This window comes from Solea solea, chromosome 15 (genome assembly GCF_958295425.1).
Source record: "Solea solea chromosome 15, fSolSol10.1, whole genome shotgun sequence".
In the NCBI taxonomy this organism is placed as follows: domain Eukaryota; kingdom Metazoa; phylum Chordata; class Actinopteri; order Pleuronectiformes; family Soleidae; genus Solea; species Solea solea.
Genome location: NC_081148.1, coordinates 11928743 through 11944859, shown reverse-complemented (window position 1 = coordinate 11944859; position 16117 = coordinate 11928743). Strand labels below are relative to the sequence as shown.

General features: G+C 42.2%; 1 protein-coding gene across 3 annotated transcripts in view; it reads right to left on the bottom strand.

The window, feature by feature from the left end:
* Nucleotides 1-2806: 2806 nt before the first annotated feature.
* The window catches only part of LOC131474213 (adhesion G protein-coupled receptor A1), a 134689-nt gene continuing 121378 nt past the window's right edge, over nt 2807-16117 (bottom strand). For all 3 annotated transcript variants that reach the window (XM_058651976.1, XM_058651977.1, XM_058651978.1), the window contains 3 exons: nt 10726-10871; nt 4683-4778; nt 2807-4343 (listed from right to left, as the gene is read on the bottom strand). In XM_058651976.1, the coding sequence (XP_058507959.1) occupies nt 2909-4343; nt 4683-4778; nt 10726-10871 (1677 nt within the window). In that variant the 3' untranslated portion in view covers nt 2807-2908. The remainder of the gene's footprint in view (nt 4344-4682; nt 4779-10725; nt 10872-16117) is intronic.

Below are 16117 nucleotides of genomic sequence, written 5' to 3'. Positions count from 1 at the left end.
ATTCGTTGCATGGTGAAAAAATACATTTATTGGAATCTGTGTCAATGTAGAAAAAAGTGAAAACTGGCTTTAGGTTTTTGTCACAGTACCACAGGTGAATATTCCAGCAGCCGCCTGGTGAGTCAGAACTAAGTCAGCAAGCTTGTTTTGAGGGGGGGCGGGAGGGGGGGGGGCAGTATATCTGCAACGGATGACAACAGAAAGGGTGGCCCACGGTGGCGAATGACACCAAACACATCTCTCACAGATACCGAGAAAAGCTTAGGCTGCATCTAAGACACACTGGCAAATACACACGTTGCACAGCAATTAACCTAGAACCAATGTTCTGTGGTTTAATGTGGGGTTTTGTAGGAAAGGCTGATTTCAAATGTTTGTTGTGATACTGTCACAAATCCCCGTCCAACGTCTACGAAGCCAGAGCCAATAACTGCCAGCATCCAAGGCGGCTCAAAGAAGCCTGTACTGTATGATGAATTGTGGAACACTTGTTTGGCTCATAACATCCCTCTCTTCTGACAAATCTCTTCACTGGACCCAGTGCACAGCCACGGGGGTTCACGCATCGTCTCTGTTGTCTAAAATGGTCTAATTTCAGTATTAAAAGCTTGTCATCAAAATGAAGAGAGTAGCACATCAGTATGTCTATTTACTTTGTCAAAGTCACTTTTTAAATGAAACGCTTACGTCTTAAACACTTTTATATTGAACAAATTCCATCCTGGAAGGCCAAATGTTATTGTGTATAGTGTATTTTCTACGTCTGATATGACAGGATAAGTCTCACAACACTTTGCGACTCTGCATAATTTATGAAGTCAACTGAAACAGGGGGGGAAAAAAAAGGGCATTTGAAAACAAAACAGACATTTCTTAACTCAGATACTGAGCATTAACATTGAGAGGTCAGGTTCCCCCCCCCCCCCCCCCTCCCCCCCATAAACAACTTTCTTTACATTTAGACTTATTTTATTCTTAAATATCTTAAATCTCATATAAAATAATTCATCAGAAACCAATTCTATATACACAGACAAGAGTGCACAAAATGGAAAAAAAAGAGATGGTGTGCATGCTGAAGTGGTTTAGCTTAAGCAGGGTTTGCTGTGAGTTCACTGCATATTATGCTGCACTGCATGGGTGTAGCATTTTTTTTTTTTTTTTTACGACAGATTTCTCTGATAAAACGTTTAATGTATGTGTCTGGGTTATCATACGCAATATAACCATCATCATTCAAAGAACAGACAAACGTTGCCGAACAAATAAAGTCTCTTTTTGCATTCTCTGTGGAGCGGTAATTCTGCCATGATAATGTGACCTTCATGGTGCAAAAGAAAACAAAATAATAAAATAAATTACTTACAAATACAAGCCAACTACCAAAGCAGAAACGAGAGCATTGAGATTTTCCGGACTGGATTCAAGGATAAAAATGAAGCTCAAAGTCGTGTAAAATGTAGATAAACATTGCAAAATGGTACAGTGTTTGCTGAGAACCAGGCTAAATCCAAGAGTGTGACGGAAATGATACTTTTATCAGGTCGAGGCAAAAAATGATGTTCATGGACAGGCATTCATTTACACTATCAAAATATAGCACATAGCTTAGAGTAATGCATGCATGCTTTGGGTCTTTCATGAGACAATAACTAAGCAAAAAATAAATAGAAATAAAACATGAAGGGGTTCTATTTGCAGTGATTTCTGCCATGTGTCATTTTGTGGCTCCAGCCAGTTTTGGCTGAGGTCGCCTGAATATTTTCTTAAGTTTTTATTTCAGAAAAAAAAAAAAAAAAAAAAAAAATAACAGGACATTGGTCACAGGCAGGTTTCCCAAACATTAAAGCAGCTTGTTTCTTTTACAATCATATCGACAATCTCTTCTTCTTCTTTTTTTTTCCCTCTCTCTTAAAACCTGTTTGATTTTACAAAGAACCGTACGCTCATGGTTTCACATGTTGCATGTGTGAGCCGAGCCTCAGGAGGATAAAAATCAGCACAGTGGTTTGGAAATAAACTCGCTGTGTAGACCGGGCTCTTTGTGGCACCAAAGTTGATCAAAAGCGTCACCGGCTCTCTATTCACAGTGGCCACCCTGCTGCCGTTGACACTGCCGTTATTTACTTGCATCCCAGAGTAAAAGAAACACAATAGAGAAGACATCATACAGACAGCACAATCAATGCCAACCTGGAAGATGCTTGCTGGATGCTGGATATCACTTTTCTGTTTTTTTTTTCCTCCTGCCGTGAATTGTCACAACATAACCTGGCATCCACAAGTATCTGGCAAGCGACAGTATCTTTGTATATTATTTAGAAAATGTCTAGTTGATATTCACAGTTGCTTGAATGAATGACAAAATACTCGTGAAGTCTAAAATTGCTGGTTTAGTCATCTAAAACGCGGATGCTGAGAGTTCTTTAAAATACTCGACGTTCACTGTCAGTGTAGACTATTTGATGGATGGTTAAATTCAAAGTGTAAAATAATTTAGCAGTGTGTTGCCTTTGAGCACTATCATACATAATCATACATACAAGCATTCATATGTATATATATATATATATATATATATATATATATATATATCATGTGCAACTATGGACACACCTTCGGTTACATCTGATGGTATGGTGTGACGCGTATCTCACAATTTCTTCTTATTCATGGACGTGTGGCTCTACAGGAGCTCTAACCTTGATAGCAGATTTCTGTACAGTAAAACGGCACACATAAAAACATGAGGACCTGAAAATAAAAATATTCCACGTTGATTGCGATGTCCAAATTGTATATTCAATTCTTTTTTTTTTTTTGTTCTAAAAAGGGAGGCGAGGGTTCATATTTGCGAGACGAGGCAGGCAGGGGGCACTCCCTGTCTCCCCTGCTTTTCCTTCCCACACTACACAGTAGTTTCATTTTTCCAGGGTCCAGTGCGTATATTCCCTGTGCTGTCTGAGGCGTACATAAGTCCTTCATGTAGGCCCCCTTTTAGAATCCCATTCTGATTGGGCGGGTTCTGGGGGTAGGATTGTCTGCGCGGGGCGTGCATCTCCAGATGATGATGTGTTGCTGCTGGCTCCTCCTCGGCCACTTTGCCGCAGCCACACAGGAAGATGCCCGTGTCGCCTGCCTCTGCAGGGCACAGAGAAGGAAGAAGGTCTGCCTTGGAACAGCAGATATGCCTGTGGCAAGGATTGTGGCATACCAGAGCCTCATGTGTGGTGGCTGCAGCAGCGTGGCATGTGTGATGCCCATCATGGTGGCCTTCATGGGCCAGATGTGGACAGATGTGGGCATGGCGCTCATGCGTACTATGGGGACTGTCAGTGTGTGAGCTGTGAACACTGCCTCCATCCACACTGGAGGGGATGTGATAAGCATATTCCCGCTCGCTCCCCGCTCCACAAGTGCCAGTCCCTGTCCGGCGACTGAAGTGACGGCCTTTAGTCCTGGTGCTGCTCTTTAGACAGGGGTGCAACTGAATCCCCGGCCTGTAACCCTCGGGGTCTGCATGAAGCAGTACATGTGTCGCCGCAGGCTCCTCTTCTATCAGCTGCTGGCTGTGAAGGACAGCGCAGCATGGCGTCACTGGTGCCAAGCATGTCACGTGATTTTGCGAGGATGGGAGCGCAGCATGTTTACAGTGACCTACAGAACCGTGACCACAGCTCATCGGTGCTTTACCCGGACATGGTGAGTCATGGTGGCAGTGGCTGTGGCCGTGGCCATGGTCATGACCGGGGGTATCTCCATTCACATTAACCTTGGGCCTTGCTTGAGCAGGCCCATGGGCACCAGCGCAGGCGTTGGCTCGCCGTCCGGGACAGCAGGAACACCAGCAATGCCAGACGTCATCACGCTTGGCGCAATGATGAATGAGGATGAAGAGGCCAAGGGTGACAGAGAAGGCACCATAGAGGCAGCTGAAGATCATATCCAGGAAGTGACCCTGGGACACGGCTAGTGCGCCAAAAGTCCAAGTGGCTAAGAACAAGAAAAGGGTAAAAGCTGCAGTTCGTAATTGAGCCTTGAAAGAGTGCTCATTGGCCAGCAGCGCAGGGTTGATCGGGATGCCCGGGCAGCCTGCGGGACAGTGGCCCCCGCTGGGTTGAGCTGCCAGGGCTCCAGGCTCAGCTGCCTGATGACAATGGGTGGGCAAATCGACGGCAGTCAGCCTATGCTGCTCCTCTGCCAGCTGCTTGAGCTCATACTTTTTTTCAGGGTGACGCTGCAGTTGGATGAAGGTACAGAGGAAGTAGATACATGTCACCAGGACGATGAAGGCCACAGGGCCAAAGAAAGCTCCCAGGCTGGGCTCCCAGGCCATCCAGCAGCTGCAAAACGCACATGAACACCAATTTATGACACTTCAAACTTATTTTAAACACAGCATTAACATCCTTAATATAAACATACAGTAAATAATTCATTTAACAGAAATCCAGGAAGGAAATCAAAGGAAAATAAAAGCATTATGGTGCAGAGGAGAGAGAGAGAAAGGAGTGTGTATTTTTGTCTACAGTGCATACAGTTTGCTGTCCATCAATACACACATGCAGTTTTGTATAAATAAATAAGAAGATTTATTTTTGGAAAAACCTGATGATGAAAGCACTTTGTTGAGGTGTCAAGAGGGAGCGTCACTGAACCGAAAAAACAAATCAAAAACTTACTATGGCGCTTGCTCCCCACTTCCATAGTTGTCTATATTGACGGCTGCCGTGACCCCGCAGATGATGAGGGGCACCCCACCGCTGACTAAATAAAATCTGTGAGGTGACAGAGGGACAAAACAGAGGCAGGGAGACAGTATAAGAGGGTTTGACGTGAAATGGCTTTCACAAATCCAGTATCGCACATTTGGATTACACTAGAACGGACATTTTATATCAGACACACAGGAGAAAGATGATAGTCGAACAATCCAAACAAAGTGACAGGTAAGATGACTGACTTGGTCAATGGGTGAAGCTCTGTTCCCAAAGTACTTGGCCTTTTCTCGACATAAGGATGTCAGATATCCTTTGTACACTTGCCTCTAATATGAATGCCCCCCAAAACAAGTGCAAACCTATATGTAGGCTTTTCACTGTGTTTGTGGAGATGTGAAAATAAAGCTAGATTTGAGGCGAAGTGGAAAATATACAGAATATTTAACCAACGGCTTATCAAGAATAACAATATTCGCTTTTTTAACTTACACTAGTAAAGCCCTGCGTGTTGAGGGTATGTTCTGATGTTAGAACTGAGTAATCTGAATATAAATGATCTCCTTTAAGACAAAACATACTTTGGTGAGTGTTGTTTCAGGTACGTATGACATGATAAAAGATAATATAAGGTAAATATGAGGCTATTGCACACCAGATGTGCAATTTTTGTGCAAATTAGTCACACATATTTAATATTTTTCAAATGTGTAGCCAGTCAATGTGAGCTTTCGTGCAAGTGACGGAATGTCACTGAGCAATATTGTGGCTTTTACTTTTTTGGCCCAAGGTCAATTTTTCTAATTTACCCTTCCAACAGCTTGTCGATGATGGGACATTAAAGTTCCTGAACCACAGGAGCTCTGTGACTGAGCACCAGCTCACCATCACTGGAGGCTTCCTCCACCCATTTCCTTCTGGAACTGTTTGCTTAACCTCATCGTGCTTGCGTGAGTGAATAAAGAGCATGTACTGAAATGAATTTGTGAAATATTCGCTAATTCGTGCCATTTCCAGGTCACAGCTGATGCACAAATGCCTTTATTTTGTTACTTTGTAGGTTTTATGAGACACCACCACTGCACTGAACTGTTGTTTACAATGACCTCATTCATTCAGGGGGGTGAAGTTGAACTCATTGACCCGGCAGTCCAGCATGTATTTTATTGCCAATGGCCAGAGCACAGTACTCTTCCAGCTACAACTACAATATATTACAATACTTCTCTTTACATTGCGCAACACCAGATATTTTCTTCAAGAAGACATCCCGACGCTTGCTGAGAAATGGGCAAGAGCCTTACAAAGACACTTGTGTCACAGACTTCAATGCAAATACAAAGCTAATCCTCTTCCTCTCAGCAACACTGGCCGTGTCCTCCGTCTCTCTCCACACTGTCATCCACCATCCTATAAAACACCACACAACTTCCTCTGTCTTCCTGTTCAATTTCAACCCCTGTCACTGCTCTAACCTCTCCACCACTCCATCTTCCTGCATCTTCATCTTGGGCTTCCTCTCATTCATCCCCTCTCTCACCATCCCTCCCTCTCCCAATCTGTCTTCCGTCACACAGCAGCAGTTCCAAAAATTCAATTACAATCAAGATGTTAGTCCGGGCTGGTTGGTGGGGGGGTGGGGGGGGGGGGTGGGGGCGGCATTACTGGTCTGTCACCGTCTCTGAGTGGAACGGTTCCCTCAGGGACCCTCCTCCAACAGAAAGCCATTTACACACCCGTCAGCCAGATAAGCATAAATGAGAAGAGCTAGTGGATGTTAAAGTGTTCTGTGCTTCATAACACTCATTCCACCTTCTCCTCCCTGGCAGAGCTTCCAACAGATCTGTGTCAAAAAAATACATGCAAAAAATTGTAAACCGTGCATGATCAGATTATAGTTACACACACACCACGCTCTTTTACAATACAAAAAGCTGCTTTTTTTTATATTGAAAGTCTTTGCCATAACACATCTCATCCATGCAGGCAGGCAGGCACACAAATCTTGCACAGGTTGAAGCACACTATTAAAAAAGAGGCCTTCAAACTCAAGACAAAATGGCTGTATGTGCAGTATTACACTTTTGAGTGAGTAATCATGTGATATAAATAGACCCTGAAGTGACTTTTAGCCAACAGCTATAGTGACACCCCCCTATCCAGGCACCTTTCCTCATCCACTGTCCTCTGTTTTGTGATTATGCTCCATTTTCCTCCCTGGGCCTGTTCCAGGATATACATAGCACAGCGAGGGACAACTGATGGTCATATCACCCTGCACAGGCTTACGGATCAACCCGCACTATGTATCAACACTGTATATCTGCAGGTCAAGATGCCCTTTCATAAACTACGTGATCTCTTTATGTAAACAACAGTTTAATGTGTTGGAAAACAATTTTTTACCTATACTTTGGGGAGAAGAAGGATATTAAACACAAGTCAAAACTTGCTCCATCAGCTCGTAGCTTCGCGTAGACTTATATAGACTTAACAAAAAGGGGGGGGGGGGGACTCAGCTACCATTGCTCTTACAAGCCACCCTCCACCACCCCTGAAGCTTAATAATGAACTCATTTATCACATTTAATCCAATAAAACATCCATAAATAAAAACTGTAAAAATGTCTGGTTGTGGTTTATGAGTGCCTCTGTGTGTGTGTTGTATTGTCATTTTGCCAGGCAGTTATTGTTTCCATGTGGATGGAGCCAAGGTAGAAACAAGCCTGAGCCTTGTATTTAATGAACTGATATAGAAGTGCCACTCTTCTCATATGAATTGACATAAAAAGCAACCAGGCATATTTCCCCAAAATGTCACATTATTTTATGTTCCGGTGCAGCGTATTAGTTTCCAAATTCTTTCTCTTTTTTTTTTCCTTCTCTTCTCAGAGGGGATGAGTCGAATGATAATTTCAGTCATATTCCACCACACTATACAGTACATTTTTGTATACGCATTTCCTTATTCATGCATGGTGAGCCACTCATACAGCCTACTACTCTTCAACTGCACTGCATTTAACAATATCGAAATCTGAAAATGACTACCTTTTTACAGATACTGAAAACCTGAAATGGTGGTAAAGTCTTGCTTTTCTTTTTTTTTTTTGCTTTTTTTTAACGGAGCAATGACCTGCATCCGTCACACTCAATGACTGTCAGTTAATACCACGAACAAAGTGTCTAATGTGTGCAATGCAACATGGCGAAACCTATTCCTGACAAAGGTCAGCGTGACGGTCTGCTGGATATGTCTTCACATACTGTCAGAGGGCAGAGGACAGAAAAAAGAGGTAGATGAGGAGGAATAAGTTGGCTGCTGGGGAAGTGTTGCATGTCTGTTTCATGTATATGCTCACTTTTTTTTTTCAATAAAGTTGAAAAAAAAAATCATTAAGTAAGAAAAAAAAAAGAGGAGGTGTGTGTCTGTGTCTGTCTGTGTGTGTGTGTGTGTGTGTGTGTGTGTGTGTGTGGTGATCAAAGGACAAATTGATTTGTTTCCAGCTGCTAAGTCTCACTGCATGAGCCCGTCTGACGGGGAGCATTACAGTCAATCACTGTGGATCAACTTGACTGCAGTGCCACACGTTCTCTCCGTATACCCCAAGACAAGGATCTCATTCACAAGCAGCGCATGATGAAAGAAACTCAAGAGTGCGACACATTAACAACACCACCACCCCCCACGCCACGCAGGTGTCTGAGGATTTGCTTTGCTTTGCAATGAAAGTGCTGCTTCTGGGTTGAGGGAATCTTAATGTGATAAGGGGACCTTATCCTCAATGTCTTCTCGTGATTCCTCAGAATACGTCATACTCCAGTTTTAATAATGTCAGATGCATGATTTTTCCCACAGACATGATTATGTCTGTGGGAGTTGTTCATGTGTCACTGTCACTGTGCTGGAAATGCCCTTATGGCCTTTATGCTTAAGGCCATAGCACCATGAGCACGTCTCATCTGATGTAGAAAAAGCCCAGAAGCAAGTCAAAAACAAGTAACACGTTCCAGTATTTCAGTGCAACCTAACATGCATAAATCATTTCCTCGTGTGGTTTCACTGCATGTTCTTTCAAACACTTCAGAATGCTGAAAAAAATGGCAAAGAATCAAGATTTAGTGGCCTTTGTTATGGTGCACCTTGAGATTGCTTCCATGAGATTCTCCACCCCCCCCCAGTTGCACCTCAATGCAGAGGAAGAGCACTGCACGTGTCCAAAGAATCCACTTAAACATGCCAAATGTCATGGGCAAGCAGAAATGGGATGGTGAAATGGGGGTTGAGTTGTGGAGGGAAAACATCACAAAAAGCAGAAATTCAGTTTGATGTGTGTGTCCAAACAAATCAAAATTAAATGGCTCAAATACATTTAGATTTGTAATGTAGCTCCTGTCTGAGCAGCAGGGAGCTGAGTTAGTTAGAGCACAGGAGAGATTCCATGAGTTGTCGTAAGCTATTTGCTTCTTCTTCCTTACTCCCATTTTTCCTCATGATACTCATTATTTTCCCCTCGCAGGGTTACGGGAAGTCTCAAATGGAATAACCGAGGCAAAGCATTTATTACAGACAAAGTTTAGCTATTCCAGGTGAGAATGTGTAAAGCTTCAAAACATCTTAAAACTGCAAAAATCTACACACTTCCAGGCAAGAGCAGTGAGTGTTCTACTTTTGTGTCTGACAACATTATCTTAGGACCATTACTTCACTTACACCCCTGTCAGAATTTGAAATGTGGTCATTTTACCTGATATTTAATTCAATTTTAGTTAAAAACTAATTGAACTGCACATGGTTAGGGTGATCTGGTCAAACCTGCATTTCATCTATAAGAAGCTTACAGTAACAAGACTAATCTCAATCACTCACATGTATCAACTTTGTTTTCACACTGATTTAATTATCACCATTTCGAAACCAACACAGCTCCCCTTGCCGTGGAAAGTAACTCTGATTCAAAATACCTTAACATGAGCAAAGGTGTAAGAAATCCTCAAGAGAGGCCAAGCACTCCAAACAGGAAGTCTTGACAGATACACTAGTTGTCACAACAGAGTGAACAAAGGCAGGAGTTTGACAGGATACAACCTGGCTCTGCAGTTAAACATTGCGATAACTCTAAAACCATTGTGGACCTCGAAAGGAAATTTGAGCAAGCAAACATGTGGGAAAGTTTTACTATATCAAATTCAGTAGCAGCCAAAAGTTTGGACATAAAAGTGTGTCCATACACAAAAACATTTTTTTTTTTTTTTAGCTTTTTCAGGGTTTAAAGAGCTACATGAAAAGTTGAAGGTGAATTTAACCCCCACATGCTGCAAAACCACACACACACACAAAAAGGGATTTAAAAGAGGATGGGTAACTTGCCGGTCACAACTACATTGGGGGATTGTTCCTCACAGGGAGGTCGGTCACCCTTGGCCTTCAGTCGAGACTGTGGACAGGCTCAGGCTTAAATAATGTTTGATGGACCCAGGAGGTAAAGCTCGCCAATATTTCAGAAAAACAAAAGATTTAGCCCAAAGTCCGAACACGTTTGGTTTTTTTTTGGTTTTTTTAAGACCAGTGTTTCTTTTCCTGGTATCCAATTAATCATCTCTCAACCAAGGTTTATTGTTGGAGGAGAGCACGGTCTTCAGTTTGGAAAATCAATGCACTGCAAAACTAAAACAATCAATATCAAGTCGTCAAAATAGGCTTAACATAAGTTAAGCCTGCTGCAACAGTGAAGGGCTGCTTATACACTTGTATTTCACTTGTAATTATATTTTCGATATATGTCTGTGTACTATAACAGCAGTGCAGGATTTGAAGTCATTTATTGAAAAACAAAAAAAACCTGGAGCAAATAATTGAGCACTGAACTGGGTCTTGTCCTCAGATGATATCAACACAGCTAGAAGTAACATCAGTGCAAGGGAGATCAAAAATCATGGTCACAGACACATCTTTTTTATGTACTTTTCCATCTAGTCGAGGTTGCGGAGGGTTGTTTGTGCTTACCTTAAGAGGGGCTGTTTAGGGAGCGCAGGAGGGTCGCCATTTTGGCTCTGCGGAGGCCTTTTGGTCACCTGCTTATAAATGTTCCTAGCTGTCACCCCCAGCCACAACATGGTCGACAGAGACGAGTAGTGCAGCACAACCCCGACCTGAGACAGAGGAGGACACAGTGGGAGCGTCAAGTTATTTATTCTTATTATTTTTTACTTTAATGAACTTCATCTAATATGTACAGGAAAGTGTGTCACTGACAAAAATGTTAGACTTCATCGTGTTCCTGTGACTCAGGGAATAATGTGTTCAGGAGGAGCCGCTGATGCTCCTTTCTTTAAACAAAGCACTATCAATGTCACTCCAAGGGTGTCTCCATGGTTGTTCTCCTTCAAGACCTGACTGCTTTGTGTTCTCCTTCACAAGAAGACAATAGAAGAAGAATAGAGAAACAGGTTCAAAAAGTGCTATTGAATCATCAAGGTTGCCAAGGATAACATCATTATGCCGAGTTTATACTGAGCAGCTCCTTATCAGCCGAGGTAGAGGACACGAGGTGTGCATGGAGAATAACAAATCTGAGAATTAACGATTGTCACATTGACAACTATCGGTGGGTGAATGTTTTCCAAGAAGCACTGTACACACATCTCTGCTCCTCTCTCTGTGTTAAAATGTGTGCACTATGCTTGAACAGTGGAAATAGACCGAGCACTTTTTTTAAAGGCTCTGCCAGCTAATAGAGAGACAGCAGTAAAAAGTGAGAGCTGAAGGAAAAAGGAGAGAAAAGAGAATAGACGGTGGGTGAAAATTAAAATGCACCTCTCCTCTTCTCAGTCAATCTGCTCATAATGTACTGGAAACCCAAGATACCCAATCAAATGGCTTCTCCCCAGCTTGATAGGCCTGGGGACCAGGCAAGTCTACCAGGGTCCAGATGCTAATTGGACATGTCCTTGAGGAACAGACAGGGAGAAAGTATATTTGTAATATGGAAATAAGGATAGATAGGGATAGGCTGTTTCTATAGGCACTTTATCAGTTCCTATAATACACACCCTGCACTCTTGTATGTGTGTGGCTGCAATGATGGTTGACAATTCAGTACATTAGCAATTAAGCCATTAAGAGATCCTGAGTTCTGGATTTAATATTGGTATTTTTCTTAAAAAGCAATCAAATCCAAAGTAGCAAATATAGAAAAAAACATATCATTCATTAACACAGTTATTAAATAAGACCAAAGTGTTGAACACCAATCAACATTAGGCCAGTAAAATGCAGTGCTCATAGCAATGAAGAGGTTTGAAATAAATATGTGAGTGAAAATAAGAATAATGAATGAAAAACGTTGCCTTATATTTACTAACTTACTAAATCTTATGCTGCAATGTTTTCCTGATCAATTACAACATACCATGGGTAGGAATATATCATGAAATGTTCTGCTACTGCTAGACCTCACTATTATTAACTTCTATTGATGAACATCAGAGAATAAAAGTAAAAGGGCACAGAACAGCAGTGACTGTAAGCGGAGGAGACGTGCAGGTGAGAGTGATACCTGACGGTAAAGCTAATAATTGAATTATGGAAATAAATACTGCCCCTGACCTTGAGGTTAAGAAAATAATTGAAGTATCATTAAGTAACTTCAATCATTCTGTCTGGTTTGTTGATTAAAATGACACCAGTGTCTGCACTGACCTGTGTGCAATAATCATTACTATTTTAGCTCAAGTGTTTTTGTGCCAGTTTCTCCAAAAGGTAACAACAATTTGATCAAATGCTAAAACTACCATATTCAAATCCTTCCATGCCGTCTCATATGAACATATTCATTATAACAGCTCCCTACTGTTTTCGATGCATAAGTAACCAGTCTGCAGGAAGCCTACATGTGAGCAAGCAAGCTCACGAACACTAAAATTGGAACCCAACGAAAGTACAAAGCAAATTACTGCAGATGCTGTGATGTCAAGAGCACACGTCTCCCCTACGATTTGCCGTGGCAACTAATTTCACTAAAAAGGAAAGCCTCTGTATGGCCTTTACACTAACATTTGAACGGAACCTCACATATAGCTCACATTCCAAGCCAAATCATTTTCTTAACGGTTTAAATAATGCTCATCACACTCGCTGAAACTGAAACAAACCGAAACACCTGACTGTGTGAGGTACATGAGGCGAGGCGTGGTAAAAGAAACGGACGGGATGTAATATGACAGCTGGGGTGTTGCTCAAGTCAATGATAAAGCAAACCTTGTTGTGATAAAAGACAGAAATGAAGATTAGAGATGACTTTAAGTTGGAGGTCACGGGGACATTAGATGCTGCATAGCGCCAGTGCCAAAATGAGCAGGACATGGCATAATATACTAGCATACGAGTCGAGATGGTACGGGAGGAGGTTTGAGGAACGAACAGCTATGTTCATGGGAGTGCATGCGTTAAGAGGTGCACATGCCACAGCACAGTTTCTCCTTGAAGTTCCCTCTTTCAGAGGGAAAACAGGTGTGTGTCGATGTGCATTCATTCTGTGCTTGTGTGTACAGTGTGTGAAAAACCATGTCCTCAAGCTCTCCTGTAATTATCCCAAATTGGGTCTGGTGGGGCCTCCCTCGATCCCAGTGGAACAGCAAACCATCTGGGCTCCTGCCCAATTTTGCAGCGAGTTATCCTGTTTGCAGTGACTGGTTACAGGAGGGGCAGCGAAAAACTACAGTCTTCGAGTCCCCCAAATAAAATGAGATGACTGTAGCTCAGTGGCAGAGCGAGTCGTCTTTCAACTTGAAGGTTTTCCACTCGTCTGCATGCCGGCATGTCCTTGGGCAAGATAGAAGACGCGCTGCACCTAGATGCGCTGTATGAATGTGTGCGTGAATGGGCGACTGGCATGAACTGCAGTGTAAAGCAGCTTTAAGAAACATTATATAAATACAGGCCATTTACCAACACAGTTTTGTATAAGACACATGTATCCACACTGCTCGAGAAGGGGTGGTTGTAAAAGTAAACGTTGGCAAGCTTTATGACTACTGCATTAACAGTAGGGTTTACTTTATGAAGGGTTTTAATTGATAGATTTGTTATTTTATGAGGGTTTGATGGTTGAATTCAGTGCATCATTTATCTCCCTACAGCTTAATATGGATCTCAGTTTAAATTGCTACATAAACAGTTTATTTAACTACATGTTTATCATGCCTCTATATTCGGTTTCATTCACTTCAACGTATTACTCTCTACCCGTAATAAATTGGTGATATTTCCACAGTCAACGATGAAGAGTAGATAACGAAGTTTATCCTCAGTCCAGTTCATCCTGAGTTTAAACTCAGCTTTGGTTCAGGGTTGGATGCTGAGACACTAGCTGGGACTTACACACCTCCCTGTCGCAAAGCCTCCTGCTTGGCAGCACAAGCAAAGTGAAAAATATGACGCTCTGCATTTCAGCACACAGCGGTGGAGTCTTTACACTGTGTAATGATGGGCCTCCTGAAGTGCTTGTGACAGCAGAGGAGGTGACTGAGTCCCAAATATGGTGCAGCTCACAATAACAAGGGGGTGAATGAGGGCCGCTGATACAAACAGAGAGTAAACGAAGACTGCAGAAGCTGTGAGTGAAAGGCAGAAAAGAAGTGTGCCTCAGTTTCTTTGAGGCTACGTTCAGTAAATAACACCGCCTGCTGTGCTGAGCTGACAGTAGAGGATGCTCCGTCCCAGCTTATGTTTCATGCTCATAATCTAAACAGGTCCATCTATCAATCAGCGAGAGCAAAAATCCACCAGGGCCACGTGGCTTCCAAAGCATTCAAATATGTAAAAGAAAAACACATTACTTTTCATGACCACTGCTATCTTGATACTGACACGCACTACTTGTTGTTGAGTTGATACATCGACTAGATAAATCGATACTACAACACTTACACGCTATGTTTTTAAAACACATTTCATCTGCTACGTTTATGATTGCCATCCCGTTTTTATGTCTGGAAACACTTGACTTTAAAAACTGTGGAGCAGTATTTCAGACTGGTTGGGCAGAAACAAAGACTTTTGTAAATGATCTGCATTTAACTGCTGGTATCATGTATCTCACTGAGTAGTCTAGTCACTACTAGTAGTATTTACTGAAACTAAGCAAACATCTGCAAAGGGTAAAACCAGCTCCCTGTTTACCCCAGCATGTCCATCCCCAGTGTATGTGACGATATGTTATCAGTTAAAATAGTCTGGACAAAGATCATGTGGATGCAGATTGAGAAACAAAACTAAGTAGAATGGATGTCGCCTCAGTCTCTGTATTCCGACACTCGCTATGATGGGTTCTCCACAAATGATGGTAAATGGGCTGCACTCACTGTTTCAAGAGGATGAATCTACAGTACATCCAGTTCATGCACTCACAGCCTGCCATTATGTAAGGAATTCTCTAGTGAGAGAAATTCCTAATGCCTTTCTGTGAGTTACATTAATCACTTTACTCGCCAGCTTAGGCGTATTGTACACTACCCTTAGATATTGCTATGTGACAGGATCACCTGCAAAGATCTCTTTGTGTGTTACTCTTTATCACAACTCAGCACACAAAGATTAAAGGTAGATTGGGAGGTGATTTTCTCGAGCACTTTTTTACTGTACTGCTAAAAATCCTCTTCCTGAATGTAACCAATTAATGAATGCCTTGTCACAAAAATGATAAATGTCAGTCAGCTGTGGAACGGACAGGTCTGTAAAAACGTCATCCGATCATGCGGAAATAATGTATTTGATCGTGATGCATCAATCAAACTGTCCCCCTCCCCTATGGGTGTACCCCTCTGTGCATTAATCGTGCATGCTCAGAAGAAAACGCCCGAGCTTATGCTACAGTAGCTTGCTTCCAACAAGACGGTTGCAGCCATGTTGGCAAATAAGTGACAACAACAGGTGTTTTAAAGTGTTCAACAAAGAGTATTTGTTGTTTTTCATCATCACATTGTCAATTGAAGTATCCCAAAATTCAGCGCTCGTGAATCTGTGTTCGTTGGGTGTTCCTGTGCTCTGGTGGGAAGTCTGAAGAAAGGGTCTTTTGAATTCAAAATGTAGCCTGCTCGAACAGTTTATCCAGTATCTCCAACCCTATCTTTAACAGTTTTTTTTTTACATCAAATGAGGCATTTGTTTTTCTATTTACTCTACTTTCACATACATTATTTCATTTCAGAAATGAGGCATTTCTCTGACCCGTTCCCAAATCGATGCTGACATCCCAAATCACCAAGTCTCTCACGCTCTTCTTATTCATAACCATGAGTGAGGCATAAGTGGAGGCTCTACCCATGTGACCATGCAGTGATTGCAAATGGTCAGACAATCTAACTGCAGTGACAAAGCTCTCCGTCTCGTCTGCATC